The sequence below is a fragment of the Trachurus japonicus genome, chromosome 16 (assembly GCF_045865225.1).
Source record: "Trachurus japonicus isolate A0001 chromosome 16, Traja_1.0".
Taxonomy (NCBI): domain Eukaryota; kingdom Metazoa; phylum Chordata; class Actinopteri; order Carangiformes; family Carangidae; genus Trachurus; species Trachurus japonicus.
The window spans coordinates 3,495,034-3,510,417 of NC_140922.1; the positions used below are offsets into that span (position 1 = coordinate 3,495,034).

Here is a 15,384-nt window from a genome sequence, read left to right on the forward strand (position 1 = left end):
TAACAAGTGCAACCATGGTGTGAGAACAAAAACGAAAAACGACTCGGAAACATTTTGGCTACACAGCACATCCTCAGTCTGAGTCAATCAGTGTATGGATCCATTCATGTTCCAGGGCCACAAGTGTAGATACAACAGGACGATATCTAAAGCTATTAAAGCATGATCAGACAACAATAATTATTATTTAACTATTACAAAATATGTCGAATATACTGTACATACGTATATATTAAAAAAAAATAGAAGAATGGAAAAACACATTTCCCATCCCTGTTCATGTATGGCATACATACACACACTACCCCAAGGGTTCTAAATAAAGCAATTTAGCACCATTTCTTCATTTAAACCTTTTGGATGCAGAGTTTGGAGGTGAAAAGAAAGCAAATAAATAAATATAGAATCAATATTTTATGCTTTAATGTGTCTTACAGTTATAATTACAAGTTTTTCACAAGCCACAGCTGAGAGGAATATTTAATATGTCTCGTCATAGCAAAGATATGAGGAGAGAGATAGAACTGTCATCAGACAAATTGACCGGAACGTCTTTGTGGGCGTCCAATGTCACTTTTTATTGCGTATTGACCCAGACCATGGTGTAACTCTGTTTCAGAGACTTGTTAGTGAAGATCTTTTTCCATGCTGCTCGTTTACAACGCGATCAGCAGCCAAAACACCCAGAAGTGTCCATTTGACAACACAAACAGCGCATAGAGTTGTTTGTTTCACCTTTATTTAACAACGCAGTCAGCGGAGCATGAAGTGGGCTCAGTGTGATTGAAGGGCCTTGAAGGTAGAAAGACATTTATAACTCTACAACTTCCAGAAGGCTCAACAATAAATTCTGCCGTTCAAAAAAACAAAACAAAAAAAAAAACCTTTTTGGGTTTTGTTCCATCTTGAACTTAAAACTTTTATGACTGTGTTGGAAATCTCAGGCAGCAGCTTCACTCACTCTGCTTTCATGTTTGCAGTTCTGGCAGCGCCCCCAAAGTTCTTCTAGTTCGTCTCTCAGCCTTAAAGGCTCGTTGCTCCTCCTCTCCATCAACATGTCGTAGGTTAATTATCTAAATAGTAGGAGCCCTGCCTGTTTGCATCGTACAGAATAAATTTCTCCTCAGTTTTTTTGGCTCCGTCCCAAACTGCTCTTACTCTCAGTGCCAAGAGCCTCGTCCAAGAACGTATGGAGATTCTTAATGTACCTAACCGGACTTCATATTTTCCACAGCTGCATTGGATCATAGAGCCGCTGGTACGGCTCGTGTCGATAGTTAGAAAAGTTCTGCCGTTGGAAAAGTTGAGAGTGAGATTGAAACGCCAATGAACTGGCTGTTGATCTACCTTCAACCTGCGGCTGTTGAACAGCTTCGATCAGTCTTATTGAGCAAAGCAGGAGCTGGTGTTTATGTGTGTTTGTGTGTGTTTTGTTTTGGTGAAATGGTCAGATCAGAGACTTTTGGAGTTTTACATTCAGAAAAAAACAAAACAAAAAACTAATGTTGTCTTGCCTCCATCTCTTGCAGGGACCATGTGTTCGCCGTCAATCTCGCCGTTTCATCTGAGCAGATAATCCCACGGCAGGTAGGAAAACTGACAATCCTCCTGTGCGCTGTTCAAAGTCACAGCTGGGTCCAGTAAACCACTGTTGCCTTTTGCTTGATGCATGTATCTGAGTCGATAGGCCTTTTGTTTATCCAACGCATTCTGTAATGTGCAGCTTGTACGTGGCATTTACTGAAACACAGCCTGTTGATTTTCCTCTGTGTAAAAACTCCGATCCAAGATGGATTCTTGTTCTGAGGATCTGACATTTAGGGGAACGTTTGATACTTCTTGATCCCTCCGAGCCGATAGCGATAATCTGTGAGCTACCACCACAGCCGGCCTTCGCTTGACATTTAATTGGATAAAATAGGATTCTGCAGTCATTAGATATACAATGAAACCATACAATCTTCCACGTAGCTGAAGCTACAGGTATCCCATGTCACAAACAGACCTATCCTGCTGTTAGAGGAGGGTTCAATGCAAGAAAGTGCTGTTTAAGCTTCACATAGTAATTCTGCCCTTGTTTTTCTGAACCAAAGAAAGAAGAAACCCTTGTACTGTTTGTATCTCATTATTTTCCTTTCCACCCTTTGCCTGCCTTTTCATTCAAGTATTAAGCAATCTCTCTTCAGACATATATCCAATCCAAGTGGAGCACTGCTCTTGTGGCTTTTCAAGTGCCGTGCTTCCTCCTATCTGAATCTCATTTGTCAAACATGATTGCACTTAAATAAAAACTCTCTGAGGCCCCAGACTTTTGTTTGCTCGTATTCAGATTAGCGCTGAACGCGTACATCGGCTCTGGCGAGGCTACCTCTCCGTATCTAGGGGCGGCCGGACTATTGATCTGGATGTCGACTGTGGCACAAAGAACAGGGGCTTTCTGGGTATTACAATGTCATTCGGCCTATTTCAGTTACGGTCTGTGAGAACCTGGATATTGAAAGTTTGTATATGATGCAGTTTCTCAGCCGTTCAACTGAACCCCAGCCGCCTCCAGTGGAAAATTATCGAAGGCTCGACCCCCATATTCCGCCGTCGCATCCTCCCTCCTCCTCTTTTCCCGTTATCCATCTGAGCCGGATCATTAGCGCGTGACCGACTCAAACCACCAGAAAATGGTGCGTGCGTTCTCTTCATCACAGATCCATCCCTCCTCCACCTCGGCCTCATCTTTAGAGCCGTTCTTCATTTTTCATTCACATTCTCCCCCTCACTGATCTCCGCGGGCCTGGGTGGCTATAAGTAATTATTAGTAAACCAAATCGAGCGTGGACAAGGCAGGAGCCATTACCATAATGCTGACTCCTGCTGAATCCTGTCAGATCTTCACAAAGTCGCTCTGGAGGTGTTTCACACAAGGAGGTGGAAGAAGAGTTGTGTCTAGAACACAGAGGGCATTTCCTCCATTTCTACATTGTTTCTTCACTTTAACTTTCAAAAGGAACTTGTATAAAAGAAAGTATCTCAGAGTTTTATATCAATTCTTAGAAACATCTTTTTTTTTTTTTCCTACAAAGCCCCTTTCAATCACAAAGCAAATGCTGACTGATGTTTGCTTTGTATCAGTAGAAGTCGACAGAGCAGTTTTACCTCAGTTTGAGTCAGACTCACTAAATACCACAGCATGTTTAAGCCCTGGCAGCAGTGACCGTCAGAGTATACCTGTCTAAATCTCTCAGACATGATATATCAGTAACACCTTGATGCTACTTCAGATTTGGCAAAAATGTTCATTTGGATGAAGAGACAAACTGATTAAGACTTTGGAGGTCAAAGTTTACAGTGTCCTCAGAACACTATTTTTTTTAACCATTACTCAAGCAGAGAGAAACTAAGAGTTTGTTGTCCAGATGTCATCAGCAACAAACATTCAGTTTGAATAATGTGTGAGTAACATTCAGTAAAAACTAAAGTATCCTTTTAAATAGATGTTTATAATAAAAACCATCTGTGTGCAGGAGGAAGCGTTGGTCTTGAGGCTACAGAAACAAGTCCGAGAATATTGAGAGGATGACTAATACGCTGTTGATTTTGGTCTATTTGACACTCGTGTTCATAATATTAGAAATATAGAATAACATGCACCTCATTTGAATAGATATATCCCCCTGCGCTGTCTGCAGTGGTAAAACAAACAATGTTGGTTTAATTTGAAAAAAGTCCTTCAGAATTAAAAAGCACGTCTCTTCTTCATCTCAATGCTGCAGTTTTCTTGCCGGCAAACAACAACAACAAGATTGAATCTGATGAAAGGAACTGTAAACGCAGGGGAACAAGGAGCTTTTGGTACAAATTGGGTTTTTCAGGGGTTTTTTTAGACTTGTGGTCTAAGAGTTGTGACCTTCAGCTCCAACAGGGCTTCAAAACATATTACAGCACAGAGAACACCCTGATCAGCTTTCATATTTATGTTTTTTTTTAAAAGAAAAACAGTACATCTCCTCAGCGTCTAAGGACGTCGACTCATCCTTGATGCATGAAGCGTATTTATTTATATGTATATATATATATATATATATATATATATACCGTATTTGTTTTGGTGAAAATTTAAATTTTCCCTTTTCATTTGCAAGGACAAACTGTAAAATAAATCAGACTTTACAGTCTTTCATCCAGAGATAGCAAACTACTTATTGTTTTCATATTGAAAAGTCGCCCACGTCTTGTTTCCATCAAGTGTTGACACAAGTGAGATGGTGTCTAGACGGTAATTAAACTGTATACTGTATATTTATCATGATTACTGTGCTGGCAAAAAAAACCCAACAAAACAAAATCAAACGTGGACAATCTGAAAAAAAAATGTGCAGGTTTGTCAACACTCGGGAGCCGACACCTCTTCCAGTTTGACATCCAGACCTAAAGAGAGGGAAGTATCAGAAGCATCAGACCTGGAGCTCACACCGCAGGCAAAATGTCAGAGACCACATACTCTACCACTCCTCCCCCATCCCATAATCCCAGCATCATGTTTACAGTGTGGCCGAGTGAGGCATCCGGCTCCCGTCTGCTCACACACTCTCACTGTGAGAGGACCTGGAGTCCAGTACATACTAGAGATGTCACCATTACTTGTTTTCACAACTAATTAATCGTAAAGATTCCTAAATACCATTGTCCAAAAAAGATGATGTTGGAACCATATCGGCAGATGTGCGCCAAAATAAAAGTACGTAACATTGAATTGGTAGGAACTTAAATGTTAGCTTGTCATTTGTAATAAAAAAAAAAACCCAAACAAAACAAAAAACTATAAAAATAAACATAAACATTTGGTATAAATAACAATTTATGACCTGAATATTTCAAACACTTCCCCTGGGGGATTAATAATTCATCATATATTATATGACATAATAAATACTGTAATTATATTTTGACTATATTTGATTTTACACAATCATCGTGTTGTGAAATTAATAAATGCATAATAATGGTGATAATCGTAACACAGTGATTATTTCTCTGACAATAATTGTACCAAGAAAATGTATAATCGTGACATCCCTAGAACTTCCCAGCATCCTCGGCGGCGTGGAGGAGCTCTGAGGAAGTGCGAGTTGTGCGACCGGTGCGGCTTGTTAACGGGTTGATGGATCTTTGGCAGCTGCTGCCCACTGGACAAGCAGCACTTCCACACAGGAAGTGTGTGTTGGTGTGTGTGTGTTGGTGTGTGAGGGCACAGCTTCTGACCGCTCTCTTTAATTGGGGTTAATTGACTGGTCCTCATCCGGACAGCGAGGTGATGGAATCCTCCTCCGCTGCTTGTTTTGATTCCCTCATGCAGCGTGTTTTCACAGACCCAGACGCCTCTTATTTATTTTATTTATTTGTTTTATCAGCGAGGAAGCACGGTGTTTAGCTGCGCAGGCCGCCGCAGGCATCCCCCATTCTCCTCCGTTTTGTTTGTTTTTCTCCATGACAGTTTATTGAAGTTAATGAGATTTTCATCACAGCTGTCTCAGAACGGCACTCGAACGATCGGGAGCAACAAAAGCTGGGATGGCGAGAAACAGCTTGTCTTTGAGCTGACAGTTGGCTGTGTGTTCAATTTTTTATTTTTTTTTTCCCCCAGAAACTGACTTGGAAGACGAAGGATGTGGAGAAGTGCACCGTGAGAGGGAAGAACAGCGTGAGTATGATCTCCTTCCTCCTCTGTGTTTTTTACTCCTCCTTTCAGCGGCCATATTGTTTTTCAGGTGGTCTGCCCCCGTACGTCTTGTTCTCATAGACACGATGTCTCGGTAACACGCTCACAGAGCTATCAAGACCTGGCACAAACATTTGTTAGAGCTCTAGGATGAATTAGCTAGATTTGGGAGGTCAGTGGTCAAAGGTGTAGTGATTTCACAAAAGACAGTTATGGCCTTCTGAACACCTTGAAATATCTTGGTTCACTTGGACTCAAAGACAAAATGATGAGACTTTGGGGGACAAAGGTTAAAGTCTTTGTGACCTAACAAAGCAGGCCTGACACAACTCTGGATGTAGGGGAGAGTGGGGTAAACTGAGCCACCACATGTTGCTAGGAAACCATAAGAAAAATGGAGCATGTGACCAAATATTGAGGAGGAAGGTGTCATTTCATGGAGTCTGTGAAGAAGAAGAACCACAAAATTAAAATGGTGAGACATATTACACAACAGTGTTCATCAATATGTACTGTTCCCATTTAAAAAAAAAAAAAAAATCTGAAATCTGACAAGAAACATTTTTCACTCTCGAAAGTGAATTCAGTCGATCATAAGTTTCATGAGAATTGCGTTTATACAAAAAGAGATAATTATATATATTTTTTTTATACATCAGTTGTGGTATCTATGAGGTAGTAAACAGAGCATGAAAGTGCACCATTTTAGCTGTGGGGACTAATAAAGTCAATATGGCAGCTCCAGTCGAGCCACCTGCCCTATACACTTAATGAATGCATTTTGTCTAGTTATGAAATCATGATTCTGGATGTTTAGAATTACAGTACAGTAAGTAAGCCAAACTTTACTTTAAAAGAGAAAGGTGAGGGATTCTTCCTAATATGCAATGTAACACTCCCCAAACCTCAGTGAGTTTGTGTCTCAGCAGCAGCACCCAGCAGTTTGTGTTCACCTGTAACTGAAGTGGAATATAGAGTAAAAGGGGAGGTGGGAGATGGATGGAAGGGAAGAAGGGAGGTGGCTCACCTTACCCTGCTCCTATGCTACCAGACCACTTTTTTTGGACAGGTTATATTACACTCATGCTGTTTGTTTGTAGGGATGCACAACATCCTGAAATATATGTCACAAAACTATAATTGTCTTGATGTAGTGATCCTGAATGTTAAAAATGGCTCATTTTACCCCACTCTCCCCTAACCTGGGACTAGTTTTAGTGGCGGAGGGATACAAGCACAGGAGGCTGAGTCTAGTTTGGTCCCGTTGCCTTTGTTGCCTGCATAGTGAGGTTTTTGTGATAGTGAAGGTGTTCACACAGCTGATGGGAGTCGCTGCCACGGTCGTCATGGGGACGATACACTGTAGGTCTCCTGGCCTGAGCTGAGCTCCAGTGAAACCACAGGAATCAGCCTGGGGATTAGGATAATGATGTAAAACACAGAGTGTGAGTCTGTGTGTGTGTCTACCTGCTACAAATCTTGCTGTGATTGTGTGGTCTGCGTGCCAGGAGTCTTGTGGACCCGCTCCCTCATGTAGGCTACAATAACACCAAGTTACCCCCCCCCTCACCTCCCAACAGGATGAATGTTACAACTACATCAAAGTGCTGGTGCCTCGTAATGACGAGACGCTTTTCGCCTGCGGCACCAACGCCTTCAACCCCACCTGCCGCAACTATAAGGTGAGATACCACGCCGCCGCCGCCGCCACCTGCACACACTGCCTCCCGGCCTCAATTACAGATAAGAGATGATATTCCAGCTGTGGTGAGATATGTTTGACCACGTCCTGGTCTGCTGCTTCCATTGCACCCTGTTATTTCACATAGTAACAGCAACGGCGCGCTGTAAACTACATGCACATCATGCTCTCGCCACGCCGGCTTTATGTGAAATTGCCACGTTAAGTCATAAACACAGGTCAGAGAGGCTCACACACGCCAGATGTTTTCTACATCAGGCTCACACACACAGGGGGAGCTGAGTGAGAGTGGAATGTCGGCTCAGTATTAAGCAACATGTGTGTGTGTGTGTGTGTGTGTGTGTGTGTGTGTGTGTGTGTGTGTGTGTGTGATGATGCTCTGACAGTTGGTTAATGAAGCGTTAGGTTTACATAGGAACAATAAAGTTACTGTAATAGGCCATTATAAACTAAGAATGTCACCACAAAACATAATCATTATTACTGTTGTTATTTTTTTATCAGTTAAACACACAACAGAAATTAAAATAAATACAATTAATTATTATAAGGGAATGAATATGCAAATAAAACAGATGAAATTATGTATTTTCATTGTATCTATTTATATGTCCTATAGTATTTCTTCACTTTTTTTTATCATAAATACTCTAATTTTATCGTTAAAATTTTCTGTTAATATTTGTTGACTATTAAAGGGATAGTTCAACATGTTGGCAAATTGGCCTATTGCCACAATCCCTATACTTTTCGTAGTAGGTTCATTATCTTTAATTGTCTGTGCAAGCTGTTTTTAGATCGGCAGGGCAGAGACACGAGCTCTGAGTGTGCGGTATTTCCGCCTTTCCCTCATCAAACTCATCAAATACACAATCCAACAACAACAAGTTGTGGCCTGCACATTCACCACGCTGGGAAAGGGAAACTTGGAAATACAGTGTGCCTCGGTTGCGTTAGCTGAACAGCTTGCGTCTCTGCTCCGCCGATCTAAAAACAGCTTGCACCAACAATTAAAGGTAATGAACCTATACTCCTAAGACTATAGGGATTATGGCAATAGGCCAATTTGCCAAAATGTTGAACTATCCCTTTAAGTTCGTATGCACTAAAACACCAAAGTAGCTTTTCTTGTATGTTAAAGACCTCCTTGTCAACAAACCAGACAGTGATTGTGATCTCTGAGTTGAATGAAGACAAAATAAAGAGCAGAAACACATTAACATGATATAACGCTACACATTAAACACGGCAGAGCTCACATAAGAGATGAAATGATGTTAACATGACTTACAAAAGGACATCTCCTGTCAGATACCGCCCACAAACGCTGCTACAAAAAGGACGGGTCACAGCCGGTTCATCAGCTGTGAAAGAAGTCTGGCAGCCGCCACTTGAGTTTGTGTTTCTCAGTGATGCTGCTACAAACAGCCCGGAGCTCAAAGTGCAGACGCTCTGGAAAATGATTCCATACATAAAAAGGGACAGCACATATGCCAAATGTAAAAGAGATATATACACAGCGAGTCTGTTTTAACAGATCTGTACCGAGGACGAAACGTTCGCTGCCATATGTGTTCCTGCGTGGTTAGATGACTTCAATCGCTTAATGCCGGCGGAATAATATGTTGTTGCAACAAGATATAAGGCCGTCTGTTGACAGAAAACAACATATAGCGACGATGGTAATAATACAGCGGCTCCATTCACGCCTCTGAACGCACAAAGCCGAGGGAGGAGAGGAAGAATGAGAGGAGGGAGGGACGAGGGGGAGAGGAGACAAATCCATGCTGTGATTATCCCCCCACTGTTCTGGTAAATAACAGCACACAGAGTCCAAACATTATTATGCTGTAGGAAAAAAAAAAGCACAGATGCCATTTGCTTAAGGACAATGCAAAGGTAACACTCCCACAGTTTGAAGTGTGTGTAGGGAAGCAGCAGCAGGGCCATTAGAGGATGAGGGAGTCGAGCATAGACTGTAAATCTAACAATGCGGGGGAGTCTGAAATCCAGAGGGGAGCTCAGTAACTCAGGACTCTACATCTCAATGAGTTTTTTTTTTTCTTATCCACCACCGACCTGTGAACCGACCCAGTGGTCCAGATGTGGTGCGGTCAGGGTGGGCAACAAGCACCCGTTTTCCACTTTGGCGCCCAGCAGAGTCAGAACTCCCTGGCAGCCTTTACACAGCGAGGGGAAGTATTAACAAAAGCGTGTTGTTCCCTCTGTGGAGAGGAAGAGTTTAATAATAAAAGAGTAGCACAGATGGTTTGTAACTCTCTACTGTAGGTTTGACTCTGTGACGCCACTTTAGTCCTTGACATTTAAAATAGAAATCTGCAAACTTCTGTTGGAGCTAATGAAAAGTTTTCTGTGCACCTTCACTAATCATGATAATCAGAATAATACAATTACTCAGAAGGCAAGTTTTATACAGTACTAGTGTACATTAGATAATGAGGGGAAAAAATGCTTTTCAGAAACAAGAATATAAATTCTGTATTTTAACTTTTATAACATTAAATATCGTCCATGAGAAATAAACATCCTTGTCAAAAGACAGAAAGCATGTTAAAAATGTTCTTTTCACAATATAAATTATGAACTTCACCTTGGGGATAACTAAAGTATATCTATATCTGTCCATATAAGGGCATGTGTCATACAGCTGAAATCAATAAACCATGGTTTTTCCAGTGCTGTACTGTAAATGTTTGCAAAATGACTGTTAAATGCAAAACAGAGCCGTGAACATGACCCTCAGCTCTGGAGACACTCAGTTATAGCAGCGTTCACACAGTCCTCAATGGGCTTTTTCTTCCATTATATATAATGCAGGAGATCTGGTCTCCAGAGTCAAACAGATGACAGCTGTAGGTAGAAGGTATGTCTGTCGACTTAGTTTAGAATGAGGAAACCACAGAAACTCAGCGGAGACACCGGAGCTGTCTGTGAAAAGTCACCGCGGTAACGCAGTGAGGAGGAATGGCGCGTTACACTGATGCTGCATTCACGTGCAGTCGGGCAGACGGCCGTCGCTAACAAACCAGATGTCATTTTAGTCACAGACGCTGAGAAAAAGCCAGTAAAACGTGGGTTAGGTAAACAATACCACATCGCCATGACAACATATTGTCACGTGTATTGTTTTGCCTGGTGCTGACAGACCACTTGTTTACATAGAGGCTTGTTTATGCCGTTACGTGCAGCGGCTGTCGTCCGTCTGCCGTCTGCCCAATTTCAAGTGATTGCAGCATGGAAAATACGATTGAGTTGCTTGTGATATACAACCAAGATGGGAGTAATTCTAACACAATGTACCTTTAAAGATGACAAAACATTTATTCTTGATGTGATCAGGAATTGGAATACCCATGTGGGAATCATCTTCCCCAACTTCCTGTTGATTCTTTTTTTAAATTTCATTTTATTTTTTTATTTATTTATTCATCCATTCATTTTTGGGAGTGAACTGGAAGTGCTTCTTGTGTCGTAGCCTGGAGGAGGTCTGGAGCTCTGCTCATTTTGGAACAGACATAAACAAAATATCTTTGCAGGAACCGAGCTGCAGGAGTTTGAACTCTCCATCCTGTCGTCTTGGTGATAACAGAGAATGAGCATCTGAGCTCACTCTTCCTAGAACTCTGCTCATCCTTTATTTTCAGTGAATGATTAATTCACCTGAAATCCAATACGTGATGGTATTAGCTTTATTGCGCAGTCTGGCCTGAATCAAACGCAGCCACGCTGTCGGCTCGTGGTCTCTAAGTGCTGTCCAGGATCAAGTCTGAGGACCTGCACAGTGTCAGCACCCGGGTCCAGCTGCATACCGACCTACATCTGAACATCACGGTCTCCCCAGCACAGACTCCCTCTGGTGAAGAGTGGCTGATCCACACATTTTTTCTGTCTGCAAACCACTACCATAACCCCCAACCCAGCTGTGAGCCCCCAACCCCCCCCCCCCCCGCTTCTTTCCCCGTAGTCTGAAAAAAGCACAAGAGATGACTATCCAGACAGCTGGGGGAGAGAGGGATGATGTGTAAATCATATTAAGGAAACTGTCTGCGGGACTGTGAATAATCTGTGGAGGACGACGGGGGGAATGAGTGAAAGGCGTCTGTGTGTTCTGAGTGTGTGTCTGTGGACGGACGCTCACGCAGCTTCACCGACCAGACTGCTGAGACAGCTGGTCTGCAGACAACAAGAGAGCCCATCTCCAACGTGATGCAAACGTCGATCCGTCTGTCTTCGTCTGCCCACGGGGGCAACCGCCCCACAGACGCAGCTCTCCTCGAAATTCTGACAACAAACTGTTTCAATTCAAATCAGCGGACGAGACGTCTGGTCAATACTGCTGATTTCTAATCAGATTTAGAACCCAACTTAATTTCATTTGAAGAGCACAGATCGTCTGATTACTGATTGGAGACTCTTAACCATGTTTATTCTTGTTTTTAGGCTTGTTTTTAGTTCTCATTTGCATCTCAAATCAATGGGCCGTGACTGTTGAGTCATTCAAGGTTACAGGAGTTTATGTTGGACAAAGTTCTCTAGTTACTTGCAGATTACAATTAGTCCCTCAGACCTCATCAACACTGAAAAACTGTTTTGTAGCATTGTTCAATTAAAACTACCAGAAGTAGAATATTAAAGGTCCCACATAGTATAAAGGTAGATGTTTTGATTAAAGGAGACATATTCTGCCCCTTTTCCACAAATTAAAATAGTTCCCAGGTGTCTTAAAGTCATGTCTGTGACATGCTTTGGTCAAAATACCCCAAGGATCAAACATCACAGCTCTTTTCATCCTTCAAAACGGCTGGTTTCAGTGCCTGTCCCTTTAAATGCAACTGCGACTGCTCACCCTGCCCCTTCTACCAGTACCAGTACTCACAGGTAGGGGTGGTGTTATGCAAATTCGAAAACTAATGACCTAATTGGATGACAACTGAGGGAACAGCTTGTAAAGCCACATGGATTTCAACCTCGGGAGCCTGAAAATTACAGATTTTTTTGTTAATTCTCACATTTTGGGACCGGAAGGCAAGACAAACACCTAAATATGTTAAAGAGCCGACAAATAGTGAAATTTCCATAATATGTCCCCTTTAACTCCATACAGTATAAAGGTAGATGTTTGTATTAAAGCTCCATACAGTATAAAGGTAGATGTTTGTGTTAAAGCTCCATAAAGGTAGATGTTTGTATTAAAGCTCCATACAGTATAAAGGTAGATGTCCATGTGTAGTGTGATTATAAAAAAGCTCTAGGGTCTATATTAATACTGTTCAAAGCCTCAGTCCAGAGAAATGCACACAGCCTGTATTCAGAAACTGAGCCTTAAAGCCAGCTGTCAGGACTTTGTGATGTCACAATAAGGCAGTCACCAAGCCCCGCCCACCTGGACTCACTTGTAGGATTTGGTTTTCTCTGAGTGTTAATACACAACATCTGCTATGTCTGCTCTATTTTTATTGGCTCACTCAGAAAATGGCCAATTAGGAGAGAGGCTCAGCTCAGAGAGATCAGCTGACATCGACCTGTTGTTACTAGAGCTCCAGAGAGAAGCTGAGAGAGGAGATGTAAAACTACACTGATACCCCTTTCCCACTGGTCAAAAAACCCATTTAAACCTGCTAACAATCGGCTTTTGGTGGCAGTGGGAAAGGCGCACCGAGCCGCGTCAACCCGCGTCGACGCGGGTCAAACGACTTGACTTGGCCTTTAATCGGATCGACCCGCGTTTAAGAAACCCGTGTCGACCCGCTAATTTTAGTGGGAAAACGGCTTGAGATGGTTTCTGGTTCTTAAAACCACAGATACATGTTCTTATGGATCAACACTGGAAATGAGGAGAGGAGGAAAACACAGAGCTATAACTATGATAAAAATAAACAGAGTAGCTGTTTATAATCTGTGGTAGTTTCAGAATGAACTCTTGTCACATTTATTTTGCTCATGTTCCTCTCCTGCTGCTGCCTGTGTGTCTGCTTCCTGCGGTAAAAAGCCAAACTGTAAAACACATTAACACACTTAGCCTTTTGCCACTTTTTTATTTTATCCATGCTTTTTCTTTTTTTATAAAGAGCACTTTTCCCACTAGATCTTTACAGAAGCATTAGGTGGATACAATAAATGGAACACTTAATGCAATTCATTACGACACAAAGTGGGGACTCAGTCTAAACAATAACTGAACACTTCACAGAAGTGATATTTAGGGCAGAGCTGTTGTGTTGCATTGCATCAGGTTCAGGGTGTAAACACACACCTCTTGCAGAATCTGAAGTGTTTTATTTTATTTATTTATTTATTTCCACACAGCTCCCTCGGGGCATTTATACGGAGTTTACGTGGGAAAGCTCTGTAAAAATGTTCAGATCTTTTCTCATCTCCTCTGCTGCACCATCACATTTTCACACGTGCAGAAAGCTGACATTAACCCTGCACACACACATACACACACTCACTGACAACAGAGTTTTAAAGAAAGACGCTGCATCCTGTTACCCCTGGACATTTTTGTCCACCTCTCACACTTTCCCAACTCCCCACGGTCAAATGAAAGGTCACTGGGGCCTGAGTTTTGGCGAGGAGGTGTATCTTTGGGTAAACTCTGGATGTCCCGAATTTCAGAATGAAAGTCCATTTTTTGGACCCGTAATACATTTTAACCCATGACCTTTCGCTAGATAAAAATGTCCACCTCCGCCTATGGGTTTTTTTAATGTATTTTAAAGTAAAAATTTTAAGTAACAGATATCACCATGAAACTTTCCAAGTTCATTACTCACCTTCAGACAAATATTTTTTGTATTACAAGTTTTGTCAAATATTATGTTTAAATATGTAAATGAGGCAATATCTAATGAAATGTGCGCTAATTTCCAGAACCGAAATCTGAACTTTAAAAAATCTTGTTTTATTTTGTTGACATATTATAGTCAGAAGTTTTCACCGAGGGGATTTTGGATATCTCTTTTTATCACTAAAATACTGTCACCAATCATAAACCCCATATAGAGCCCCATAGAAATGTTGTGTTTTTGCAGCAAAAACAGCTGGCCAGGAAGGGGTTAAAAATGTTGATGTTGATTTTCATGTTTAGTCAAGAACCAGCCCTATACTGTATGTATCACACATATTTTGGGAGTAACTGATGTCTAAATCTTGTCCAGGGGTCATGGAAGTGGTACAAACTGAAGGATCATCCGAGGGTTAATAAGCTATTGAATAAACTACTGTGAATGTGACACGTTACTACACACACTCGCCATGTGTTAATGGTCTGCGAACATTGTTTGTGTATGTGTGTGTGTCAGTCACCTTGTTGTGACAGAGGGCGGCCCCATATGCATTCAGCCTCCACCCCTCACACACACACACACACACACTGGGTTTTGCTTATTGTCATACCTGGGGTTTACGACCTTGTTAACAGCAGGTCGGGAAGTAGCAGCTAAATATGTATGTGAGAGATAAAGCTTCCTCTCTGCTGGCGAGAGCAGGACTCGAAACCTCACACACTTGACCCACATTCACATTCACAATCTTTATGATGCACGTGTCGACTTTCATCATTGCTGATCGATTGGCTGCACATCCTTCCTTCTCTTCGTCCAGACACTGAACTCGTCACGTTAAAGACTTCTGGTCTCACTGATGGCGCAGCGGCGACTTCAGGAGTTTACGAGTGTAAACAGTGAAGCCGTTTTCGTGTTTACAACTGTCACTCCCACTTTACACTTGCATCTACGGCCTCATAAAGTCATTCTTTGCCTCTGTGTCCTCTTTGACCTAGATGTCCACACTGGAGCAGGAAGGAGAGGAGGTGGTGGGACAGGCCCGCTGCCCCTTCGAGTCCCGCCAGTCCAACGTGGGCCTGTTCGCAGGTGAGTAAGACCGAGCGGCACAGAGACGACGCCGTACGTCACGAGTTCAGCTCCCTTCACTGCTCACTAATATTAAA

At 42.1% G+C, this 15,384-nt stretch overlaps 1 protein-coding gene across 3 annotated transcripts in view; it reads left to right on the forward strand.

Moving 5' to 3' along the window:
• Positions 1-15,384, forward strand: part of sema6cb (semaphorin 6Cb) — a 257,350-nt gene that overhangs the window by 166,245 nt on the left and 75,721 nt on the right. For all 3 annotated transcript variants that reach the window (XM_085803468.1, XM_085803466.1, XM_085803467.1), the window contains exons 6-9: positions 1,530-1,587; positions 5,636-5,692; positions 7,291-7,392; positions 15,217-15,307. In XM_085803468.1, coding sequence (XP_085659594.1) covers positions 1,530-1,587; positions 5,636-5,692; positions 7,291-7,392; positions 15,217-15,307 — 308 coding nt within the window. The remainder of the gene's footprint in view (positions 1-1,529; positions 1,588-5,635; positions 5,693-7,290; positions 7,393-15,216; positions 15,308-15,384) is intronic.